Source organism: Dysidea avara, chromosome 3 (genome assembly GCF_963678975.1).
Source record: "Dysidea avara chromosome 3, odDysAvar1.4, whole genome shotgun sequence".
NCBI classification, from domain to species: domain Eukaryota; kingdom Metazoa; phylum Porifera; class Demospongiae; order Dictyoceratida; family Dysideidae; genus Dysidea; species Dysidea avara.
This window is the reverse complement of record NC_089274.1, coordinates 26729812-26756875: the sequence shown is the minus strand read 5'-3', so window position 1 is coordinate 26756875 and position 27064 is coordinate 26729812. Positions and strand designations below refer to the sequence as shown.

Here is a 27064-nt window from a genome sequence, read left to right as displayed (position 1 = left end):
TATTCAGTGCGTTAACATGGGTATACACATCAACCAAAATAGATCTACTTTATACTTCACAGCACATTTAATTGAAGACTAATAATTCTCAGTTTTCTCATTTAATTTACACAGCAATAAACCATTCAATGACAAGAAAGTATAATGCAGAAGGTTTCAGTTGCCTGACCAATACAATTGCTTCTCATTTCACTGTTTCACTTTGGATTCCTAGATACAAACACAACTGATCGCATGCACTAGCCCAGTTTCCCATTTAAGACTATACCTTTTAAAACAACAACCTTAATAGCAAAAAAATATAACAACCGTATAACATTATGCATACACATCAACACTCATTCAGTAATTGCTAGTCAAGGCAAGCAATTGTTTAAGCCCATCTGTGTACATGTGTTTCCACACTTGTGTGTCTTGAAAAATCTCTTAACACCACTTGGACCATGATCAGTAAAGCCATAACAGCCAGGAGTCATTGAATGGATTGCAGGATCTGTAAGCATCACCACTGAATATGAATTCACTCCCTGCAAGTAAAAACACTATCTATACAAAGAGATAAAAGTATAACATTGTGTTACTTTAATGAGTTTTATGTCTATATGTACAGTTACTCATAAAAGAAATTTTAAAAACAACAACCCAGAGTTAATAGGCAAAATTTGTTGTACACAATAGTTTGGAGTTATCATAAATCAGGAAAATTTCGACGTAGAAAATTTTCATCTATTAAAATTTCGACGATACCTTGCATAATCAACAAAAAATTTTGACGAAATAACTAGCTATACATTAATATTTGTATGCACAAATTATCTGTATAATATATCTGTATAATAGTTTAAAATAATTTGTCGTTTTAATTTTGTCAATACAGCCAGTGACGAAAATTTTTTGACGACAAATTTTTCCTGATTTACATTATGCACATTCATGATAAAAGTGTTAACAAGGCTGTACTTCATAAATTGTTGTAATTAAATAATCAACAATACAACTATACAACTGTTAATCATCCATAAACACATACCACAAAATTAAATACAACTGTGTAGTGTGAGAACGTTTATTTTTTTATAAACACATTTAGCAGAAATTTTGCATACATAGACAAGTAGATGAAATGGCTAATATAAGTACAAATAATTTGTGCTAGGTGGTTGTAATATTGATAATAGTAACCATTATGTAACAATTTTATCAAATTTTAGTGGCTATCGGTATAGAGTACTGACCAGTTGTTTGATAATCTTCCAGTAACTGAAACATGCAAGCTAATGGAGTTCCAGATTGAGCCATGGTTCCACCTTTACTCTGCATGTTTTCAGCCATAACTGGTCAGGGGAAGCAACTACTGACACCAAACGTAGTACACAGGAAGGTGAAGTCAAGTGGAATACCTCTGCCAAAAATTGTACTCTAGGGATGTTTGGACGAGAAGGTACATGTGGTGGAAATAAACGTTCCATTAAATGGTTGCTTATGCTATACTAATTAAACAAAAAGAAGGCAACACAACTTTTCCTACATAAACTGCCTGAAAGAGCTTTATAGTCATTATACTGACTTCTGTATTCACATCAAATAACTACAACATTTTCTATGCCCAATTTAACTTTGGGATGATTTAAGTCAATGTACATTTGTTTCAAGCAATACAGTGACTGCTATATAAATGCAATTAATACAAGCATTCACATGTGGTGTACATTAAGTATGCTTTTGAAATAACAAATATTACGAAACAGACATTGGACATACCAACCTGCAGATCACAAATAAGCAATGATTTCCCTGATTTTACCCAGCTATAATGGCTAAATGCCTGCATCGTATCTGACTCCTCAGCCTTACAAGAAACTATTCCAGCATTGTTGTTGTACTTCTCAATATTGCCTCTGAGGAATGTCTCCATCATGAAATTCTGTTGAGATCCTTCACACTGAACGATTTCCAAAGGATGGACTGTAATTTGTACAGCATTAGATGGTTTCAATGGTTCGCCATTAAAGCTATGCACGTAAGTGTTAGTGATGACACGTACTTTCAATTCTTTCATGTAGCATTCAATCTTGTTGAATTCATCCCCTTCTCGCTTGTACTTTTTAAGCACAATTTTTCTTTTACTGGTTACATCATATCCATGGTAAACAAGACATTCTTCACCTTCAGCAAAAGGATCTGGGGCACATTTGAAAGAGATGTTTGTAGCAGGAGCATCAAGTTTAAGGCCATTTTGAAGATCTTCCATTGATTTGAAAGGAGGTGTTGATGTTTTATTACCGGTTATTGCACTTATGCTACCCCACTCTGGTATATCAGGGTTTAACTTGTAAGATTTCAGTGTGGCTTTCCTGGCAACTTCAGCTCCATAAACACTGTTCATTACTGACCTACACAGGTATAATAAGCATCTGAATACTGATTATCAGGCAAGTAAAGGTGAGTAAAAACATGTTGAATGGCTACAAGTTAGGTCAACAAGCAAATATGTCAATACACCTACCAGCTATCCACTCAGTTTTGAACATTCATACGTTCTATACTCTCATGGTTTGTAAGACAAATGAAACAATTAAGATAAACAAAATCTTGTTAATACTTAGTACCAATCAAGTTCAGTGCTGTGAGTCCTGCTCTATTATCTAGTCTAAAATAGCCTAGCGAGCAGCCTTTCAAAATAGGCTAGTGTAATATCAAAGGTGGAGGTCACGAAATGTCTGCAATGATATTATGTTAATTAATTTGACATATTAATAGTCATTGCAGCCATTTCTTGGCCACCACCTCTGATACCACATCTTTTTCACACTAGCCTATTTTGAAGCACCCTTTTCACACCCTGTTTTGGATTAGATATTAAATGCACAAAAACAGCCAAGCTGTGAATAAAGGTGCGGCCTTAAAAAACCTTGGAACTTGCAATTACTAAAAGAAGTGATATCCCCACAAAACAGCCAAGTTGTGAAAAAAGGTGCAACCCTAAAAAGCCTGGGTTTAAAAAGTTGTGAAGTCAAAGGTGGCAGCTAACAAATGGCTGCAATGATGTTAATGCTAATAAATTTAATAATGGCTGTGTGCATTGTTAAAAATTGTTAGTATTAACATCATTGCAGTCATTTGTTGGCCGCCACCTTTGATTTCACAACTTTTTAAACCCAAGCCTTGGCTTTGATAATTCCTTTAACTTTTTTCTCTTTATTACAGGAGACACGTGGCAATATGAAAAACTGAAATAAGACGAATTTTGGAGGCATGTATACCTGATAGCTGGGCAGATTCAACTCAAATTAGGAATGGGAGATGCCCTACCCTGACGAAGGAGCTACGAATACATGAAAACTTTTTTAAAGATTTTTTGTATTATTCCCAAGGTTACCAGCCCCCCTTCCCACCACCCCTAGCACTGAAGATGTTAATAGTATTAGACAAATACTAAGATAAAATTTCAATCAATGAGCTGGAACCATCTGACCCTCAGCTAGTGCAAGGTCAAGTGCTCCTAGTGAAAGTGGTGATTTAGCTCCTCTCAAACACATAACAGCGGAGTGTAACCATGACACCACACACAACTTCTGAAGAGAGACAAGGAAAGCAAGCCTTCTGTAAAATATCAGTGACCCGTACCACCCCTTAATGATAAAATACAAGTTGGGTAAAAGAACCCATCTCAATTTCCCTAATGCATTGTTTTCATACTTCTGTTGTTTCTCACATTCAAAACATCAATAAAAGTGAGGATACTTGGGTACCACGATATGAAGGTGCATTTAGATTAAACACTTTGACATCAAAAAATGCCTTCTGATGTTTACCTCCCCAGAATCCTGAAGCAGAAACGTCCACACGAGCTCCATCCTCATTATTTATAGCTGTTGCATATCAAAGGGTCTCACCTGTAAGAGGCTGCAATGGATACGTAAAAACGGCATTTTCTGGTTCCGTAAAATGAGTATGTCACCCGCCCACACTAGCTGTACTTGGCCGCTTAACAGGCTATTTTCATCATTTCTAAGTACTCTAATAGAACACACATTTTTTCTGAGCACTTCAATACAATACAATTTCCCTGATAGATCTATGAGTTATCATTCCAGTGTACTAAACCAGAATTTTCATTCAAAAAGGTAGAGATTGAGGGGTGAGCAACTGACAGCAGTGGCAGAGTGGTAAGGGCATGGGTATATAGGTGTGGAGGTCCCTGGTTAAAACCCTGGAGAACTTTTTTCTGACCTTTTTTACTTCTCAGTGACTGTTCTATTAGAGTATCTCGATCAATGCATTTTCAAATGTTTGGTTTTGCTTTATATCTCCTTAGCTAATACTCTCAGTACTTTCAAATCGCAAAAAGTTTGTACTACGATAGTAGCTTCATGTACAGACTGATTTTCGAGTTATTCTGTCAAGTGGATTACCCTGTAGGCATGACAACAAATCACTTTTGAAATTTTCAAAATCGCACATAATTCCATTTTTCTTAGTTCGATCTGTATAAAAATTGGGCTGTAAATGTACCGCATTATGCTCTTACTACCCTCCAAATTTGAAGTCAATTGACTAAAGCATGCACAAGTTACTGCAATTTTTCTAAAGTGTGCAAAAAGAAAATTTACAGAAGAAGATTAAGAAGAAAAATACAAAGAAAATAAGATGAACTTTGAAGGCACATATCTCAGTGATGGCTTGGCAGATTCAGCTCAAATTTGGAATAGGAGGTGTCCTACCCCGAGGGAGTTTTCACAGCAAAACTGGTTAATTTATGTTCAGGCACTATTGAGCTACGAATGCATGAAAACAGCATTTTCTTGGTTCCTGTAAACTACACACTTGTCTTGTTTGTCACGCGTCCACGGTTGGCCACACGACAGTGTCCTGATTTCTCTTTGCATGTAGCGGAAGGGACTGTATGCACACACCTTTAGCATCACTGCTCATAACTTCTCTGTATGACTAGTGATGTCGGGTACCCAGTGATACTGCTGCCTGAGGGCAACACAAAGGGAGGACACATCAGAGAACAGCGTAAGGAGGGTATGTTTGGGGCAAACAATCCATCTGGCACCAGGAGCAGCACAACAAGTAAAAAAGGATACTAACAGTTCTGCATGTTATAAAGCATTTTTTTAAATGTCAGAAGTTATCAAAAATCGTGCAGTGACACATTAAGTCATGCATTTAAATACGGAGCGATTTCCAGTGCTTAGAAATGTATTTAAGTAGTAGTGTTGCCCAGCTGAGTGTTGCAGTGATTGGCCATAACAGGTGTTGATTATAATGATATTTCATAGTTCCTAGTGCTAATAATAGCATTTCCTTTGTGACATAGTAGAACACCTTAAGTCACGCAGTTTTCCTGGCCTAATTGAAATCCTATACTTTTCTGTGCGTGTCGGTTTTATCATGAGATCATGGCTTTTGCACAACTTACCACCCATCAAACAAGGTCAGAAGACAGTAACCAGCATCCATAAAATTTGCATATTTTGATGGTGCATAGCATAGAGAAGTGGGAACTACGCAATTTATGGTGGTGTTCAACTTACAGTCCCTTACGTGAGAATTCATTTCTTTTTGTATGTATTTAAACACCAAAGCCAGTCTGCAAAAGCCACCTGTAATGTACAGCTGGCTTTTGTCTTTTCCAGGTAAACAGTAGGACTAAATTTTAAGTGACATGTTACCATTTTGAAACTAATTTTTGTACTATCATTTTACCAGTTCTTAATTAATTAAAACCCTCTTACTGTAGAGGCTCCAATCTAATAGCTCTAATTATAATTTACACACCATAAATCTTATAAAACTATATATCAATCAACTCGCTATAGAACAAGAAATTTGATTATGGAGTTTTTGTTTACACAACGGCAACCACAAGGTCATTATTAAAGTGCAAAAATTGCCTGAATAAAATCACACAAATAATCTCATAACTTATCAGTCTAGTGCTGACACAGTAAGCATCGCTAAATCTCCAAATCTGGATTTCAGATGTTTGAGCAATTGCTATGCACATATACACAAGAGGTCACTGATTCGAGGCATACAAAGTAGCAACATGCCACTGTAACCTATATAATCCGTCTCCTTACTGTTTCTCTTTATTAGTAGTGCCACTATCACTTTGAAGAATCGTCCACAATGCCTATTATTGACCATCAAAATGATGTAACCTTAACAGCAATTGGCGCAATAGTGTGCAAGGGACCAACTGTCCCTGTTCCTGTTCACTTAAGTGTGTGACCATTACAGGATAAGTACAGGGGCTACTAAAAACTTGACAGAAGCTACAGAGTGCTTAGATAGTGATGCTACAGGCATTTATAATTGAAATCACCATACGGTGGTTGTGGCGGTGAGTGGGTTAATACCAATTGTAATAACTGGATCTTTTGAATGTTCTTTTATTCAATACAATACCCACACTAGTAGCTCTCTCCGTTCAATAACCGCACTTGTTATAAAGTCATGTATAAATGCTATGTAGCTTTGGAAGAAAAACTCTGATTCTCTGAATTTATTCTTAATTTATGGCGGGAAGTAGCTTTGTTATTACTAATGTCTTTTAAAATAAATGGAGTAAAGGTCTACTAAAGGGGCACAATATTTATTACATACAGAACTGACACACGTATATACAGAAACTTTAGCACAAGAGGGCATGTCTAGAGATCAATATAGCACAGGTTGAAACTGAATGCTGTATTTTTTTTGCATATTCAATGTAGGGATGGGCGTAGAGCTGGGAAATGTTTCAATATATTGGCAATATCGTGATATTGAACTACACAATATATCGTATCGAGGTAAATTATAGAGCCACAATAATATTGTCTAGACAATATATAATCGCCAATATCACCTATATTACCTAATTAAATCTGGCTAGTGGTTGTGTTTCTTGCACTTGCTATATACCTACAAGGAAAGGCAATTCAATTATGGGCAAATTCCAGCTGTTGTCTGGCACCATTTCCCATTCTATGATATAATATGATGTAATAATGTGTTATGTAATGATACTAGTCTCACCGCTTGACAAATTTAATTATACTCAATATTTAATCATATCGTGAATATAACCTTGTCAATATATTGAATAGCATTATTTTCAGTATCGCCCAAGACTAGTCATGGGCAATAATCACATTTCTGCTATACGATTATTGTCATGAGCCATTATCACGATTATCACAGTTATTGTCCACTTAACCACTATAACAGAAAACCAAGATTATTAACTCCTGAGAAAACACTAAAATATTAAACTAAATGACCAAAATTTTTAAGATGAATGATTATTATTTTTGAAAATTCCTTGATTATGCACGATTAGTACACGATAATTGCCTGTTTCGATTATCACTAGTTAATGAAAATTAAACGATGTCGATTATTGCCAACAAAATAATCACAATTATCATGATAACGAATAATTGCCCATCTCTAGTGCTTTAAAGAAAACATTGTACTTTCTAATCATCTTGTTCAGAGCTTGCATATGGAGTACTCTAACCACTTAAATTTTTGGCGATCAAGACTATCAGTAAGTGATATTAAGTTGTAACATACATGATGGTTGGATTTATGATTTATAATGTCACGGACGTAATCAAATTGTGCAGTCAATCAGTGGGATTGTGTTTGAAAAAAAAATTGCATTCTTTTCACAACTGCACTTTATGGAAAATACAGTACACTTCGGCACTTTGATACCCTCATGCAGAGTACAACATTTAGACTTAAGATACTTAATAACCTGTTCACGGCTTCTCCCATTTCTTTAGGCTCTTTAGCACTAATCTGTCGAATTAACAGTCGACGATCACTGAGTTGCTGAAGTGACTCATTGAAAACATTGATCATTTGATCTGTTATACTAGGATCAATATACCCAAACCAATATTGGACATCATTGTTGGCAACTTCCTTCATCATCTGCTCATGGCTTATACCAGCTGGGTCCCCTCCAGGGTAGTTATCACTTTGATTGTGGTATTGAGAACCATGACATGGATAATCCGCAACATGAACCATAACCTGTGTATAAGCAACACTAAAGTGCACATATGGTTACATTATAAGAACAACTGTGCATATAGTTGTGGTTCACCACTGGCTTGTACTATGTATGTCAAAGTTTACTAATAGAGCTAATTAGTTTCTGTATACAACTACTATATGCTTTGTATTTTTCTTGCCATTTTAGATAGCATTATATATAGCAGAGTTGCTCTTGTACAGGTGAGACAATGGTGGGTGAGCAATTTATATCACACAAAATGGATAAGGAAGAAAATGGGTCCAAGTAAAATTTTCTTCGCATACCTTACAGACTTCTTTGTCTCCCCATGACAGCTGGCTAAAAGCAGTTTGTAATCCTCCCATAATATCTTCTGGACCATCTCCTCCTCCAGTGGCATTGATTCCATCAACAAAACCACAAAATGCATTCTGACTCCTACATAATAATTAAAAACCATGATTACGGGCATATCACAGAATAAAAAGTAGTGAAACAAGATATATGAATGATGGTGTATTATAACATAGCTGTGTGAGAAAATCTCTACTTTGTCATGCTAATTATTATGAATGCCACTGTTACCACAATATCCATGTTGTAATATCTTGTTTCACTGCTTGTACCCTACTTCTCACTTTTAAATTAACAATTCACTAGCTTACTTATTTCTTTGTTATGTCATAGGAATGATATACACACGTGACTGTTTTATTAGAATATGCACTACTTATCTCAAGTGAGCCACTGGTACAGGTGTCCTATATGACCGACCAATGCAATACACAGTTGTCATGCCTTGTTTTCTACAATGAAACCAATTGCTATATATAAACCTGGGTAGGCATAAATAGTGGACCCAGGGACCGAAAATCCAAAGACTGGGGACCTAAGGACCTACAGATCCAACTGAAATTACAGTGAAACCTGTGTACACCTTGAGATCAGATAGTTCTGGTCTTTATATACAGGTGGCTCTTACGAAGAAAAGCAGGCATACTGCAGTCAGCTGACCAAGGTAATTGCTATTAAGACGCTTGTACAAACCATAATATTCTGTTTTGCTATAATTATTTGTACAGAAATGGCAAGGTGAGCTTGTTGTGAATGTTGCTAATGGCCATTGGATACTGTAAAGCAGTGAAGCCAGACAGATCAAATAGTGTTCATTGAAAGACAGGAAGTGTGATAATTGCATGCTTCGTTATAAGGTAACAACCACTATACAAGAGTTGAAGTATACAGCAATTCATAGGTGAATTCTTGATTGGCCGCTATACACATAAGACAGGTGACCGCTTAGTACTTGTGACCATGGCCATCAAAGGTGACCGCTTAATTCAGGTGACCGTTAACAAATGTACAGGTTTCACCATACTACTGAACGCCCACCCAACTACTAAGTCCTGATGAAATGTAAAATGGCCAATCCACTTTAGTTTCAGCTATGTTTGACCCATTATACAGCATTACAAATTATGAGAAGTGCTTCTGTAATCATACCACAGAACTGAAGCCTTATATAACACATTACCATGCCTACACAGTAGTGGTGAAAGAAATGGGACACAAAGAAGGACAAAGGAAATTATGTCTATGATGCATGCATTGTAGCTGCAGTTGGCGAAAAGGTATGTCTTGGGGCGAAGCAACATTAAGTGAAGAAAGTCAAATTCATAGTCTTAACCACAGTTGTGTTATGCTTGGTTGTAGGTTATGCTTGGTTGTAGGCATCAGTCAGGCAGTCGGTTAATTAAATTTTCATGGAAACTTGTTGGAAGACATTTATGGGCTTGGCTTTGTCTAAACAATACTGCTAAGCTATCATGAAGAAAAAGCGAGGCAGGTTTTTGGATGAAGCTTGATGTATTTGAAAAGACCAATGTGTATGTTCCACAACTACTTCAATCTTTGGCTTGTTCTACTGCCTTTGGCTTTTGCATACAAAGATATCTAATTCTTACTAACTAACTTAGTAAAATTGATGTATGTTGTTCGGCTGGACTGTGGTTGATCATAATCTGTATATCTCACAAAAGCAAACCGAAGATCACAACCCTGGAACTGTTGAACTAAATCATGTTGAACTCTCTTAATACAATTTTTGACAGCATCAATATGGCTTTGCATGGATCCAGTACAATCCACTAAGAAGCAGAGATCAACCTATAATCACAAGTGATGATGAGATCACAAACATTGTTAATGCTATTATCATGGACCACAAAAAAAAGTGGTTCATAATAGGGATGACCAGAAAATTTTCAAAACTCTCTAATAGAACACACGCTTATAAGCAACCTTCCAGGCTTTAAGCTTTCTGAAGGCTGAACAACAACACCAGGAAAGTAGTTTTAAACATTTTTGAGCTTTCCCCAAATATCTTCTTGTTTCGCATATCTACAGCCCGGAATTCAGCAGTAAAAAATAATTGCATGGTTAAAAATATTCCTACCCAGGTCTATGTTGTACTAAGGTCTTTTTCTAAAGCATTGACAAGATACTGGTATGCACATCACCTGTGGATTAATGACACTCAGAGTAATTCCTAGTTCTGTAATAAGAAGAGTGTCACTGGATTTGATGTCAAGATCCTTTAGTACCATCTGCTTCCCATGCCTCACTGTTTCAAGTGGTTCACTTTTAAATAATACTTGGTACCAGGACATGTTGCTTTGAACTTTTTCTTCTAGTAATGAAATCAAATCGGCAACCAAATAATCCTACGAGGAAACATGTAAAATACATCCAAAATGACAGTGAAAACTATTGCAATGTATATTACTTTTCAAAGGCTTTGTTTTCAAATAAAAAGTTTAATGTTTTTTCTCAAAGTCTCTTTTTGAAACCTTCCATATATATTCTCTCATAATTAACAGAGCCTATAAGCTGCAACATTGGCATTTTATGCCTGATTAATCACTTCAAACATAGCACTGATACATTTAAATCTATAGTCTAGAGAAATAACAGGCTGTTAATTGAGTATGTATTTTATCACATAATATGTTATCAAACTTATATCAAACCTTAGGAACAGATGATGGCACTTCCATCTCATGCATCACTTGATCTATTCCCACAACATAGAGTATGAATCGGTTAAGAATAACCAATACTAGTGTGCTTCCGTCAGTAAGACCACAATATGATGACAGTTTACTGTTAGGATCCTCTAGTTTCAAATCAGCATAACCTAAAATTAATATATCATTAGCATTCATTCCCAGTAAAGAACAATGGCATCAAGCTGACTCTAATAGAGCAGTCATGTGTTATTACTTGTGTGAGTACACCCGAAATTGAATCGGGGGGGGGGGGGGGGGGGGGATTGTGTCTTTGCATGTCTGTCCACCCACCCATGTAAAACTAAAGTTTCAATCCTATATAAAATGTCCATTTTATGAATGAAACTATTTACAGACTGTCTTAATCACTTATGAACTTGCTAAGCTGTTTTCATTGTGATATTGAAGGGGTGTGACCTGTATCTGAGATGATTAAATGGGGGTCTTCCCAAATACTGTATGGGTACATGTATTTCAAAGCAAAAACTCAACAATATTTGCATGCCTCTCATCAAAGAAGTGCTCAGCTTAGAAAAAATGTACATGACCCATAGCAAAAAACTCTCCACACTAAAGCGTGGCCATGGGTACTAGCTAAAGAATTCTCATCAATAGAGAAAGTATAAAACAGCCAAAAAAACCTTCTATGCATGTATTTGTGCTCTAAATTGTTGTTCATTACAACTCCATGTAACCAATTTAATCCAATTAAGCAATTAGCGATTACTACTAAGAAATTGCTTTTAAAAAATAATTTATACAATAAGTTTGTATGCGCGCTCAGTTTTATTGGTAGGATCAGCCAGATAGGTCTTTTACGAATGTCTGACTAAGTTTTCAACCCATAATGCATAAGCAAGAGGAGCTTCGTAGGATCAACAATTAAACCAATCTAATAACCTGTAAGATTTGATTAGAATTTGACAGGGCTCTGCTCACACTAGCTGGTTGGTAATAGTCAAAGTGGCCACCACCCTTTGTTGTTTATGGTAAGCAATACCATATTGTCTCGAATAGTGGCCCGGGCATTTATTTCTTTCAAGTAATTTTCACCCAGAGCCAGTGGCCTGGGTGAAAAGCTACTTCAGTGAAATAAACATATAGGCAACTTTACCCAGGCCATTATTCAAGACCAGGCCATTATTCAAGACCAGGCCATTATTCAAGACTGGCCACTATTCGAGGCAATACGGTATACAAATGAACACGGTCACTTACCTTGTTTGGAAAACACTAGTCTCTGTCTATGTGGAGGAGGATGCAGGTCATGACAGTCCTCAATTTGCTTCTTCAAGGTTGATATTGTAGTATCCTATAGGTAAATCGTATACATAGTTGCATAGTTCAATAATGAGTATGACCAATAATGAGTAACCAAATTATACCACTACTACATCCACTGAGAGAGCAACCATGTACAGTGCACTTTTGACTAACACAAGACGTCACCCCGAGTGACCACCCAGCATATAGGAAAGTTGCACAAACTATTTACTATCAAGTTTTCTCAAGTTTCTGATAGCTATTGTTCATTTATTTATCACCACATATTCTGTATTTTTCAAATTTTGGCTTGCGGCTTTGGCCCAGATGACATACTGTAGTATAGTTACCTGTGACTGGATCTGCTGAATTCTTTATTACAGTATAGAGTCTGGTTGTTGGACACATGTGTTTAATAATATTTCCCAAAAAAATTAATTAGGTGCATGTGAAGCATATGCACCTAATAAGAAAACCCCATCATGACTGTTCATGGATTGACTCTCCTGGAGCGGTATGATTCACAGTCACCATGCATGTGTACCAATATTTGGAGTCCAATTCCTGCACAAATCCTTCCTGTGGAGCATGATTTCTATGCTGCAAAAGACCATTTTGCTTGTAGACATAATAGAATCCACATTATTATTATTATTGGCCATATGCTACATGAAATTTCGAACCTGAGCATTTCTTCTCTTGTATAGCTGCACCTTGTGTTGGAGCTTATGCACTTACTACATATGTACACTTAACAACCAGACTGTATGGTACCAAATTATCTACATTGTCTATGGAATGCTCTGGAGACGTTTCAGCTCCATACTTTTGGAGTTACAGCACTACAGAGCAGTAGTAACAACAGGAAGATTGATTTGTACAGTAACCCGGGGCATATATTACGGATGCAACAATATGTGGAGTTGAAATTTACACCACTGCACTCTTCATGAACAAACAGATCCATTGCTGAGTTATTCCCTTTATCTTTTATTCTTTACTACATGCACAAAGTCGAAGTCATTGAAACAATTTGCTATCTTTCTTACGTGACATTTTATGGAATACCGTAGATTCCCTAAAAATTCGGCAGAAATAAATTAATTCCGTTCGTGTCTGGCCAACAATTAGGAAAAAATGTACCAACCCAGTGCTATTGTCGAATTTTTAGGGATCTATCCCTAATACAGTCTGCACGCCTCATGGCTATGTTATTTGCGATCCGTTTACTGCTTACTTTATGAATTTCTTTCTACAGGAACTGAGGTTTGCTCCCAGGTGTGTGTTGAGCCAGAGTTACAGCCGGTTCAGCATTCTGATGAGTTCCCTCTTGCCACCTCTAATACTCAGGATTCGGCTCGCTTGGATGTTGCTGTAAACGGCTTCTGGGGTGGTCGTTCGGAGAGATGTTTCATTGATGTCCGTGTTTTTAACCCTTTTGCTCCTTCTAATAGTTCCTCCTCTCTGTCGTCCACCTTTAGGAAACATGAAAAGATTAAGCATCGTGCTTATGGTCAGTGGGTTCGAGAAGTGGAGCATGCCACTTTCACTCCAATTGTTTTGGCTGCCACTGGTGGTTTAGCCCATGAGGCTACTGTTTTTTATAAGCGACTTGCTTCTCTTCTGGCCACAAAGTGGGGAGATGATTATTCTGTGGTTCTGGGTTGGCTGCGTTGTTGCCTGAGCTTTTCGTTGTTGCGCTCGGCAATTCAGTGTATTCGTGGGGCACGGTCTTCCATTGGTGTTTACACCAGGACTCCACAGTCAGTGGACTTAGTGACTGTGGAATCCCATTTGTCTGCTTAATTTTGTTCAGTTGTCCAGCACTTGCAATCTGTGCTGGGGGTGGTAGGAAAGAGCAGTCCATCAAGCCCGGGTTAAAAAAAAAAAAAAACAGGAACCAATAGGAACGCCTTGAGGCTGAGCTGACGATACCACTTGGCCGCAGCGCTATATACTATGATTGCCATTATCCAGGAGGGATGGTCAATGTCAATACTACATCGCTTTTGAATGCAATTACCCAAACGGCGTAATATTAAGGATTTCAACAAGTAATAAAAAATAGAAACCACAATCAGTAATATTATTAAACTATCTCGTGATAAATCTCGCTATCAGATGCTGCATAAAGTGTTCCATGGCTTAACAAAGTGTTATCTGTGGGGGTATCGTGTTAAAAGGAGATGTGGGGCCAGGAGAGCTGTGAACAGAAACGAAGATCATTTTGCGGTAGCCGTGATGTCTCACGATGATATCGTAGTCTCGCGTAGCCAGGCCCTATTTCTCCGCACGGCGCTTATCGATTGGAAATTATAAGCGCCTGCTCCGAAGCTTATCGATTTTTTTTTTTTGATGATCATAACACACGTACATACTGAAAACTACAACATACTACTACTTATTACCTAACTATATACTTATTACTACCTATACGTACTTAACTTAACCAAAGTCAAAGTCAGGAAATTCATCCTCAGCAGTAAGCGAATACTGGCGGAGTATCATTTTTGCATTGTACCTCCACAAAGTCACAGACAGTTGCTGGAGAAGTTGGCGCCTAGCAAACTTTCGAGGTAAACCGTTTCTAACAGTTGTTCTGTCAACTATGGATCCTAAAATTGATAGGGCATATGGTGACCAAACACCAAAGGTCTCACATACAAGAGGGATAAAATCTCCTCCATTATCATTTACAATGTCCTGGTACTGGTTGTCCTTAGCTATCTCACCAACAGCAGCGGCCACCTCAGCCTGAGAAGAAGCAGAAGATATGACAGCAGACTGAGTGGTACTCCTGACGGAGAGATCAAAATAGGCAGGACGACCAAGATGAAAGTCAGGGTGGTATATATCGCCAGGACGAGATCGGTCAGATGGAATGCCTTGCTCCCTAAGAACACCAGGGTGATCTTGGAGCAAGGCATGGTGTACAAAAGACACTAAAGCATTATGACGCTGGATCCTCAAGGGACCATGAGAGCACCCCAGCAGATGATCACCAAACTGGTCAATGACAGATAGACAAGTACAGAGTGGTAAAGAAGGGAACAAAGGAATGCCAAGCCACAAACGTAAAGCTATCGTGAGGAGGAATAGCTAGACCCAAAGCAGGCTGTGGAAGTGCTTTAAGCCAATCACTGCTGGTGCCAGAAGAATGTGATAAAGTATGCAGACGTGCTTGATCACGAATGGTGGAACTGCTTACAAGCTGTTTAAAAAGTGAATCATCTAAAATGGCTTGAAGGTCAGTTTGAGAGGAGTTTTGCAACACAGAAACAGACATACCTTCGAAGAAAGCGAGGGAACAATCCTCCCCGGGAAATGGCATAAAAACATCAAAAGTTTCCACTAAACGCGACACTAAAATACGGGAAGAATTACAGGACCCCACAAATGCAGGAGCAGCAGAACGATCAGATTCACGTAGGCCCAAGCCTCCTAACCTAAATGGCAAGGTGGCTTGTGTCCAATTACTATCAGAAATTCCACAACACAAGATTCTACTAAGGCATTCTCGCAACCTAAGGTCAAAATGTGAGGGAAAGGAACCCAAAGAGGAAGATGGCACACAACGTAAAAGGTGAGTGACCTTGCAAACGCTAAGACAGCTCCTAAGCAGATGCAACTCTACTTGAGGGTCCTCGAGGTCAACCAATTTATCCTGAATTGCAACTATTTTATCAAATTGAACAGATAAAAAGGCATCGTAAAACTGTGGAGGTCCCCAAATAGGAGATCCAAGAGGTTCCAAACCACTGTTCTTGGGGTTGATACGCTTGATGGCAGGATGAAAGTTAGGAAAAGAACTGTCACCAGAAGGCCAGTATAGTCCACACTTGGATAGATTGATGTAAAGACCAAAACTGGGACCCGACTCAGTAAAATGTGAAAGTAATGCGTGAAGACAAGATCTAGTACCTATAAATGTGCCACCATCTAAATACCACAGGTTAAGAAGACATGTTTCACTAAAAGAGATGGAACGAAGAAATTGCACCAACACCAAAGAAAAAAGTAAGGGACCAAGAGGATCTCCCTGTTGGACACCTGTGGAAGCAAGAATACACCTGTGGCCAAACCTCAGCTCAGCAAGTTGACTGTAGCACCAATACACCCAGGGGGAAATCTCTGGAAACTCTTTACACACACCATCAAGAAAAGCTGAGCGATTACATTCATTAAATGCATTCTTCATATCTATTTTGAGTAGAGCTAGAGATTCATCATTGCCAAATTGGGAAAGAGAATGACGGACAGCATGGATAGCAGCCTCAAGACCACCTGGGATACCAACACCCACTTGACCATAAGGTAGGAAAAAGTCAGAGAGAAAGGGACGAGCAAACTGACAGTACAGACGACTAGCAAGACGACGAAGAATTTCACCAACTGCAATAGGGCGAACACCCCCGTTCTTTTTCAGAAGAGCTGCTAAAGGGACACCACACAACCAAGGGGCAAGCGATGGAGAAGCTTTTCCAGAAAGCAAAAAGTTCATCAGACGAGTGAAGGTAGTAAGGCAAAGTTCAGCAGAAGGTGCAGTGTGGCCACTGACTGCATCAAGAAGGTGTTGTGCCCGTAAACCAGAGGCACCAGGACTGGTACCACGAGGAAAACCCTTCAAACATATTAATACAGCAGATTCATCTACAACTAAAGAAGCAGTCTTGGGGGCCAAACAAGAAGGTGGATCAGAGACAGGATGTCGCTGAAGCAACTCTTGAAATGCCAAATCATCATTCTTATCAGCCACACCAGTAGAAGTAAGAGACTGTACAGCTTTACTGTACCTACCTTCCCGAGCCCAGAACAAAGCTCAAGAAATATTGTGTTTTGAAGACTGAATACAGTGACTGGAGCGAGAGACATGTAAATCATCTTGTAGAGCTTTCCAAAGATTATACAAACCATCGGGCTGAGACCAGAGATGAAGGCGGTCTAGCAAAACAGAAGCTAAAATAAAACGACGGCGGCGCTGACGAAGTGGAGGCATACGTAGTGCCAGTTTAGCAAACAGAAAAAGACGCATAAAGCCCCAGACTGAAGAAATTGCATTTCGAAATTCGGTAGACAAGACTCTAGCTAGCAAAGGACGAACACTGCGGGGAATGTGAACAACAGTTGAGACAGGACAGGTCATAACATAATTCATCACTACAGAAAGAGCCTCAGACTCAAGATGAAGAGGGCCAACAAAAGAACATGCAGAAGCTGACAGAAGGGCTAACTCTAAAGGATCAGAAAGAATACTGGTGGAGAAAGCTAAGGAAGGTGGTGAAGGAGAAGTGGGAGACTGACTTTCAGACTGATCACAAATTAAGAAAGGAAGATCAGAAGCTTATCGATTGGAAATTATAAGCGCCGTGCGGAGAAATAGGGTCTGGCTACGCGAGACTAATGATATCGTTGAGTACGTTCCCTGAACAATCTCATGCACACTTGGTACATCATCCAGCATCGAGGTAGCATATCGTGTGAGATCACAGGGAATCCTCAGTACTCAAGAGACCTTCGTCAACTAGTACTCCAAGTGCCGAAAAATTAGTGCGCTTATAATTAGAAACTATCCTGCGCTTGCCGAAATTTAGAGCACATTGCGTTCAAAGCACGGGGAGTGCCGAATATTTAGAGATGCCGAAATTTTAGGGAATCTACGGTAGTATAAAGAGGCTTTCTATTTGATGTAGTGAGCAAAAAGGCTTTTTTCATTTAGAAATTTTATTTACGACGTGTGTAGCTATACTATGCGATTAATCAATTACAAAATTAAAATCGATTAGATTTTTTTTCATTGATTAATCAATTTACCGCGCGAGAGACAGCTACCCATCCTCCCTGTCTTTGTTCCTGTTTTGTATGCATGCACATTTAATCTCAATTAAAACAGTTTCACGTGAATGTTAAATTTGTGACATTCCTTCTTTTCTACTGTATAAATGCAAGTCAGTTATGTTAATAAGAATGGGAACCACGTCAGGTGAAGAAGAAACCAAAAGTTGTGCCTTACCCTATACCCCTCGAGGTTTGTTTACTGTCTGTGTTTTTGGTGAGTTTGAGGCAAGCTAGTTGAACTCACCTATAACTACACTAGTGTACATGATATTTAAGTTGTTCCAGTCAGTGTCAATAGTTTGTGTTGGCCCTTATTGACACCAGTATTACTTTGATGTCAATAGCCACGACAAGGGGCTATCATTTAGGCACATCAAATTTGTAACCTGTGACTTACCAACAAATATTTTTAGTTTTTAAATTTTTTTTCCTTGACCAGAGATTTGGTACAAATTTATGGTCACGTGCAGATCCACCTATACAGTGAAAGCCTGTTGTTACCCCCTTGCCACAGCCATTATTCAAAATGTGACTGCTCTATTAGAGTATTTTGATATTGTTGGCCTAATCCAGTAATCGCAGTAGTCTCGTCCCCAGCCGCCTGGCCACGCGACCTTCGCGTGATCGAGCACTGGGGACTATTGCAGTAATTGAAACCACGAATACCGGTAACCCAATCCACATTCCCCAGCCAGAGCATGCGAGACCCACTCTTTGTCTCTCGAGACTAATCACCACCATCAGTAGTCTAATAACTTACAGCTCCATGAATAGCATTAACATCTGTTAGTTTTCCAGTTATTCCTTTAACTTTAATAGTCCATGATGAAGACATTTTACCCACTAGCCGTTTAACATGCACACAGTAGCACTGTTATGTCTCGTAAAGTTTCTTCCACACGATCCAAAAAGCATCCAGTCATTAAAATGTAACGCGACTTCTCGCGTGATTTGTATGGTATTTCCTGGAAACTAAAATAAAACCCCCTTTGAAAATCCCTGAATTATGATCACGTGCAGGCGAAGAATTTTTATCCTGGGCTCGCGTCGACTCGGTTGAATGGAAACTACAAGATCCGCACTGCAAGTCAATTTTTTTATCAGCCCGGCCTTGATGCCCTTTCCACCAGAATTACTAGATATATGAACAGCCACATCTACAGCTAAATATGCATAAATACAGTTTGTGATTATGCTTGGTTAAACATTTTTATAATATTATAGTGCACATAAAAGTAGCTAAATCAAAAGGATCACTTTTCAGTACAAACGTATCCATAGTTTAATGCTCAGTCTTGGGTCTTGTCTCCAACCACTTCTTAATGTTTGGTTGAGCAGCTACATCATCATGAAGTTTCTGGAGCTCAGGGTAGTCAGCTAGGTTGACATTAAAGTGACTTGCTACACTGTCCAACATATAATATCCTTGAATGTCCACCCACGAGAGCTTCTGTTCAAAGGAAAAGTAACAAATACACATTTACAACTACACATGATGTACATCAATAACAGTGTAATTAGCATTGAACAATGAATCAGGTTAAGAAAATGGACATGGATTGTGTCACTAACACACTGCCTAGCCACTGTTGTAATGACACAATTCTATCAGTTATGACATGCAATCACATGACAGTATGATATAGTCCTAGCCTGTTGCAAGGACATTATTACACAACTAAGCCAAGGACAAGTGTAACAACAATATCAACAAAGTATATGGTATTTTAAATCCCAGTGCACATGCAACAGGTAACTGATGTTTGAATTTCTTTGTAGTGAGTTCTAGTTCCTGTTAGTGTGAATGCTCAAGATTTAGTCTAAATTTAACTTTGTAGCTACTGGATAAACACTATACATACAGGCTATAAACTGTGGTGATAGTAGGACAACTCCTGCTATTCTCGGTATGTCAGTATTACTAAATGTTAAATATTTAGTGGTTCGATTGTACTGTGTAATGGATTAACCATTTTATTGTGCTGTTTGTATTAACATTTCCATATTAGGCTATTTGCTCCATTGGCAGAGTTAGGGGTAACTAGTTACTTTGTAACTAAAGATATGTAACTAGTTATAACTGCCTGAAAAGTAACTAAGTTGCAACAGGAACTAGTAACAATATTTACATTGTAACTATAGGTAATTATGCTAAGCAAAAGCACTTCGATTTTTGTGCTACAGCCACATTAAATAGACACTTTCTGTGTACTGTTCTCCACGATTCAGCTTGAGTAACTGACATAAGTTGAAACTGAACTGAAATTGCTACAGAATTGTTATTTCAGAAAGTGTACATATAATTATTATATTGTTCTCTTCTTCCTTTGCTCTGGGTAAAATAATCATGTTACAAAAATTTAACCAACAATTATATCTTAATTATGAAAGTAACAAGTAACTAAATACTTAGTTACCTATAAAAATGTAACTGTAACAAAGTTACATGGGATAAAAGTAATGAGTAACTATTGTTACTTTTTATAAAAGTAACTACCCCAACTCTGTCCATTGCTATATCATTCGTGGTTGATACGATGTCACAAACTAGTCTGAGTAGCTGTCACAGGGTGATAAATTAGTTATCAGTAGGTGATACAGTAGCAGAGCTCTGTTTAGCAGTTTGATAGTAATCACCCAGCGTAGCACTTCCTCCTCTGTCTGTTATTATGTTATTCCAGTACCAATTACAACCAGTTGCACCAATTATCAAATTACGTCACAAAATTAGAGGCATATAATAGACTGAAAATAACACTGAGAGCATAAAAGGTGCAGGATATGGTTGCAACTTATCACATTTACGTTAAAGATTAAGATATTCTAATAGAACAATCACCACAAATATTCTAATAGAACAGTTACACATAGTTAACTTGGAAGGAAACTATTATATACAAGTATAAGGAATTTTAAGTTCGATTTGGGATCATAGAAAAAGGTAGGGAAACAAGGAAGGTTGCCTACACCTGCAGATTTGTGACCGTCTTAGCAAAAACCCGATTTGTTCGTGCAATTTCAGAGTGTTTTTCAGAGTTTTGGAATTTTTTCAGAATTTCTCAGCATTATCTGTAGTGTCCAAGGAATGAATCAATGTTGCAAATTGGCTTAAAATGTTCACCATGGATTAGTACATCAGCAAAGGTATAGTGTTAGCGCTGTAGTCACTTGCAAACATGGATATGAAGGGAGTTTGGTATAAGAAATGATGACGATCTCGTTTACGTTTACCACATTGTAAACAAACACACACAACATGCATTCCGTTGGAACTACAGAAGATTTTCAAACTCTCCATGAGCAGGTGAATAATATGGTATATAGTTTTAATTGATTTGAGTCTTCCTTCTTCAAGTACTGGCCGGATAAAAACTTGCATTTTTTCTTTCTTTGTAGCATGCGTAATTTTATGAATTATTTTAAATTTCATTTTTCTCAATATGCATGCTTGTGCAAACAAGTCGGGTTTTTTTGCTGAGATGGTCACATATACTAGTGAACATTTGATACCTAATTCAGTATAGACTGTGTAGGTGACCTCCCTTGTTTCCCTACTTTCTTTTCTATGATCCCTAATCAAACTTAATATTCCTAATTATTGCTTATACTTCTTTCTTTACTTGTAACATTATGACTAGTGAACCTGCACATACTGCATCAAAGAAAAGGATGGTACTAGAGTTAATGTTTTGTCTGAACGTGCACACCAGCTATCAATTACTGACTTGAAAGTGAAGTGGTTACTATGCTTCGCTTTCAGCTATGTTCAGCCCATTACACAGTGCTACAAACGAAGAGTAGTAGGAGCGCCTCTGCAATCAATACAGTCACTACGAAAAATACGGATTATTCCTGTTTACAAGTGTAGGAAAGCTATGCATCACGCTACCGCAAATCAACACCTTGGGCTGTCAGCAAAAAGAAATGGAACACAAAGGAGGACAAAGGTATGATTCGTGCATTCTATGTACTGCAGTATGCCAAAAGGCACATCTCGGGATAAAGTAACGTTGAACAGCACAAAAAAAAATCAAGCTTGTAGCCTTAGCCATTATCGAGTTACACTTACCTGAAGGCATCAGGGTATGCAGTTGGTCAGTACAAAATTTCATTGAATAATTCTTTTTTTAATTTATTGGAAGCATTTAGGGTCATACTGAAGGCACTTTTGGGCTTGGTTACACCTAACCAACACTGCCAAGGTGCCAGGATGGTATTGTGAAGCTGGTTTTGGGGTGACCCAAACCTCCATGATCCTTACCGTACTATATGATATCTAGTTCACTATACAAATAAATAGCATCCTTTAGCTATGTACAAACAAGTACAATATAATTAAGTATAAAATTATATGGCCAATATCAGTATCCATATTAGTGAAATTCACTAATGAGTTTCAATCTCAAATCGGTATTTTGCTGTATCAGCAGAACACTAATAATAGATCAGTTCAATGAAGTGTCTGGGGATGCAATTAGCATTGGATACCCATAAAAGTGTATTGAAGTCATTGAGAAACAATAACTGAGTTATATTTCCTTTATATGGTTGTCTAAATTTTCTGTACAAAGATAGCAACTAGGTAGATTTTTTTCGCTTCATGCTTGTCCGCCAAAGGATCAGCAAGCCACAAAGTTAAACGTAGCACTAACATTCATAATTTCTGAAGCCACTCAGAACTGGTTGGCAAAGCTTAGCAATAGATAGTTCCATGGGCTGCAACAAAGATGAAAGCTAAAATAAACTAGACAGGCCAACAAGTAAACAAAATGTTTAGCAAGGTAGTGAACATTACCAAGATCATTCTAACATTTAGTCTTGTGTAGTACTGTTTGCCTGCTTTGGCACCAGAAAACTTCTACAACAGACAAATTGGGACCAACTGATGTTGGTGAAGTTTTACTGTTTTTCTTTTTTTGTATTGTTAGAAGTCTATAAGGGCTGTCCTCAGTTATTTAACAAAGGTTCTACTGTATGTACAATGGTTGTGCATTGGAACACTTTCTGCTATAACATAAAACAAGACTATCACAATGTAGCAGTACTATTTACCACACACACACACACACACACACACAATAACACTAGCTAATGGGAGATACGTACAATTCAGTGGAACATTTCTGAGCTGGTTGAGCCCCTACAGATAAGCAATAATACTGTACAGACTCCATACCATTACATATGCTCCTTTTACTAAATAGGATTCGAAGAAAATATCAACTCCATCAAGAAAGTAGCTGATATACTAGAGGTTCAGATTACACTATTGGAGTATTTTAAATATCAATTCTTTGAAACTGCACAATCTATTGCCCTTGCTGTTCAGAACCAGCAGGCCTGCAGTAACTTTCCTATGTCCATTTGTGGACACAGGAAGAATACAGCATGCCATTACCAACCTCAGATCCAATAAAGTGTCCATTCTTCACATGCTTCTGAAGAACACCAAACATCTGAGGTACAGTCTTCTCTTTGAACTCAGCAATCTTCTCAGCCTGTTAAAGTACATGATGTAGTTATGACCACAAACTGACAATAACCTCATCATCCTTGGCAAACCAAATCTTGTACATACTAATGGATATGTCAGAAATGTAATCAGAAGCTCCTCCCAACACAGCATTGTCCAAATCATTATTACCAGTCATTCCTGTGGGTTAATACGGGCACCAGTCAACTTCACACATCACATCATAATGGATCAGCAGACCATGACAACAGTCTGACCTCCACACACTGGTCAAAACATGACACTATCTAGCTTTACTGGTTTAATAAGAAAAAGCAGCCCCAGTACCATCCTTATCTTAAGCTTGGCAATACCATTAATAGAAAAGTTAGTCAGTACAACTATCCTAATAGAACACATGTTAGAAGTGTGGAAGTTCAGAAATGTGGTATGGCACTAACAACTAGGTTATGGTATATTGTAACTAGTTTTACACAATTTAGAGACCCAATGATGATGTGGGCAAGGATATCCACAAATTAATTACCAAGTTTCAAGTACTTTATAAAATTTCTGAGATATAGAGGGGCTAACCATCTGTAACAACATTTAATCACAAGCAGTGATTCATTAATTTTCTATGTGTTTTGGAAAGATTTTAAAAGACACAACAACAAACAAAAGACAATGTACATTGTTAATGTGAATGCTTGTATCTTTTAACTTTATGGCTCTGGATGAGGTGCTCACCATGGCAAGAGTACTGGAATCTAGAGGTAAGAAGCTGGGTATATGGACAATAGGTACAAACAGTGGACTGGATCAATAGACTGGACTACTGAACCGATGTTTTGTTTTTAATTTCATTTTTTTTACATTCCAGTTGCATTTGAAAAAGAAATGCCTGCTTGGTACATTCTCCACCAAATCATCCTACTGCAGACTACTTGTATATATAGCATGCCCTGTTTCAAATTTAATGTGTATATATTGATAGTAAATTTTAATACCAATGCTTGATCCCCAAATGTAAGCAGTATTGAAGAGAGATACTGTTAGACTTTCCTGAAGACACAGTGTATGATATACATGTACGAGCTGCTGACCCATAACCAAATCTTTCATGAATGCATATACTGTACAACACATCTAGTGGTTGCACTCGTATTGGCTTGGGTGATTAATCGCCCGGCATAAGCTATTAGCCTGCTACAGATTGGAAGTGTTACATATTAACTGCAACATGGGGCATTCAGGCTTTTGACTATTATCTCTCCCTCAGCCCTCGGGCTGTCAGGCATACATATTAGGCAAAGCCCTCATTACCCATGTTACAACTATTACATGTATTATGTGTTGTACCAATACTTGTTTATGTACACATTGGTATCATCACACATGTGCATATTTCTTAACTGCAAAATAGAATCATTTGGTAAAGAAGGCATCAAGATTAAAAAAAATAACAATAGGGAGATCAATATAATGCCAACCACAGCTAATAAAATAATCTTGGGACATGTCACACTCATATTCAAGCAGCTATGACTAAAAAAATGTGTTGAAGAAAGTGTAACAGCCAATGTACCTAACAAAAGTGCTGAAAAATGCAATCACAAACCAAAAAATACCAGTCCAGTAGTCCATTCCAGTGCTTGTACCTTCCCATGGACAATTGTGCTGTAGCTATTTAGTACCCCCAGGTGCCAGACTGCATTAGACATGAAAACATGCTGATTAAAGCTTCCACACACCCCTTGGGGGATGGCTATGGCACTAGCCCATTCACATCAGCTAAAGTGGGAGGGCAAACAAAGACCAGCACAAACTTCCACTTTCACTTCTTGACTTTGTTCTCAGTTCTTAACTTCGCGCCAATATTAAGTTGACATCTAAACCTGTTGTTTGGTCTGAACAGGGAATGGTCACCCACACTAATTATCATAGCCTAGAGGCACCTCCAGAATAAGTAATGCCTTACACTAAACCCATGTTTCAACCCTGCATTACTGCAAACAAAAATTACAGATGAAACAAGAAGTTTTGCTACCACCATGCACCATTCTCAAGACAATATTATGTAGGCTCAGTCAAAATGTAACACTACACTGATGGTAGCTGGCTAGATACTGTCACTCCCCTTGGTTGCAAAAATACATTATTAGCAGATACAGGTGAGTACCCAGCCCCACCTAACACAATTATGGTCAATTTAGGGTTTAGCATGCACGCATCTGCCCAGTGTACCAGTATATGTAGTACTAACCAAATATCATTCCTAAGTACTGTAGGATGTTGATGCTCCCAGCAATCTTGGTGCCATCTACTTCAAGGACTGGTGCTTGTCCAAATGGCATTTCTGAAAATGATCATGAGAAGGTGAAGAACATCTTTAAAGTTGTTAAAACAATATAATATGCATATTACACCACAGTACAACAATATGGAACCATGAACTAAACAAAAAAAAAGATACTTGACATAATTGCTAGCGTCCTGACTGCAACCATCTCAAATGCCGGCAGCTCAGTGGCATAAGACATGGCACTCAGCCTCAGGCATTACTGAATTAATTGTGCACGTCCTCGGTACACCGTGGTGGATACATGATACATACCCTACAAATAAAGCAATGGCCTTACCTGGCTTATACTTCTTTCCCCAGTCTTCTCCTTCAAATCGAACGTCTTCATACTTCACTCCAGCTTGTGCAAAAATGATACGGATTGACTCTGTCGCTCCCTTGGCATTCCAGTAGTATAACTTGTAGGAGGTCATAGTACTTGTGAAGAAAGAAAGGAGGGATGGAGTAAGTCGCCTCGGGTACTGTACCAGTAGAAACAGCGAGAGAAACACTTTAAACTTTAAAAACACGTGTTAGTGCGTGTTTAGTGCTAAACCAATAAAGGTTGGGCGCGCGAGACTAGCTACTCACGTACTAACTCGTGATAACTGAACTTCTACGGGTGCAATCATAGATCTATGGTGAAGCCTCTACTGTGAAATGATGGATGATGAAGCAACTGGACTCCTGACCATCATGTTGGGAGACATATAACAGAAACGTAAGATTTGATTATATACTCTAATAGAACAGTCAGCAAGTCCAAGTATACCTTGAAAGGTTTTGCTATCCCGGCTAATGGGAAACAAAGAATCAGACATTTTCTTGACTAGTTCAGCCCGTGCTATTTCTCAATGCAACCCTGCTACAGGGAGGTGTGCAGCACAGGGGCGGATCCAGACTTTTTAAAAGGGGGGTTCCACTTTGGAATTGCAACTTCAGCCTAGTTATAAGTAAGTTGAAGACCAAAAAAAAAAAAAAGATCACTTGCTCTAGCTATTATATAATTATCACTTAGCATCCTGTATTAAAAATGGGAACTGTTATGTAATGTCAATGGTCTATTCTATGCTATCAAT

At 38.1% G+C, this 27064-nt stretch overlaps 2 protein-coding genes across 3 annotated transcripts; both read right to left on the bottom strand.

The window, feature by feature from the left end:
* Positions 1 to 273: 273 nt before the first annotated feature.
* Positions 274 to 19149, bottom strand: LOC136250557 (alpha-protein kinase vwkA-like). 2 transcript variants are annotated; one of them, XR_010698576.1, is made up of 10 exons: positions 18950 to 19149; positions 12310 to 12403; positions 11053 to 11219; positions 10543 to 10746; positions 9996 to 10189; positions 8329 to 8461; positions 7760 to 8040; positions 1766 to 2393; positions 1236 to 1419; positions 390 to 527 (listed from the first exon to the last, which is right to left on the bottom strand). XR_010698576.1 is itself a non-coding variant. In XM_066042772.1 (9 exons), the coding sequence occupies exons 1-9, from the start codon at positions 19022 to 19024 to the stop codon at positions 357 to 359; spliced, it is 1947 nt and encodes a 648-aa protein (XP_065898844.1). In that variant the 5' UTR covers positions 19025 to 19149; the 3' UTR covers positions 274 to 356. The 2 variants fall into 2 exon arrangements, 1 of the variants encoding a protein (XP_065898844.1); XM_066042772.1 differs by lacking the exon at positions 1236 to 1419 and having other exon boundaries at positions 274 to 527.
* A 208-nt stretch (positions 19150 to 19357) lies between these two features.
* LOC136251877 (hematopoietic prostaglandin D synthase-like) lies at positions 19358 to 26539 on the bottom strand. The gene is made up of 5 exons (XM_066044279.1): positions 26284 to 26539; positions 25908 to 26000; positions 23733 to 23842; positions 23592 to 23687; positions 19358 to 19639 (listed from the first exon to the last, which is right to left on the bottom strand). The coding sequence occupies exons 1-5, from the start codon at positions 26417 to 26419 to the stop codon at positions 19472 to 19474; spliced, it is 603 nt and encodes a 200-aa protein (XP_065900351.1). The 5' UTR covers positions 26420 to 26539; the 3' UTR covers positions 19358 to 19471.
* Between the last annotated feature and the right edge of the window lie 525 nt (positions 26540 to 27064).

Bases quoted from the DNA above. Each gene is read 5' to 3' on its own strand.
- LOC136250557 (XM_066042772.1), bottom strand. From the start codon at position 19,024: ATGTCTTCATCATGGACTATTAAAGTTAAAGGAATAACTGGAAAACTA. The intron at 8,041-8,328 runs GTATGCGAAGAA...GCTTATACACAG, and splicing joins GAGACAAAGAAGTCTGTAAG to GTTATGGTTCATGTTGCGGA. The intron at 2,394-7,759 runs GTTATTAAGTAT...ATACCTGTGTAG, and splicing joins ATGGGAGAAGCCGTGAACAG to GTCAGTAATGAACAGTGTTT.
- LOC136251877 (XM_066044279.1), bottom strand. From the start codon at position 26,419: ATGACCTCCTACAAGTTATACTACTGGAATGCCAAGGGAGCGACAGAG. The intron at 26,001-26,283 runs GTAAGGCCATTG...GATCATTTTCAG, and splicing joins GGGAAAGAAGTATAAGCCAG to AAATGCCATTTGGACAAGCA. The intron at 19,640-23,591 runs GTTGGTAATGGC...TCCTTTGAACAG, and splicing joins GACACTTTATTGGATCTGAG to AAGCTCTCGTGGGTGGACAT.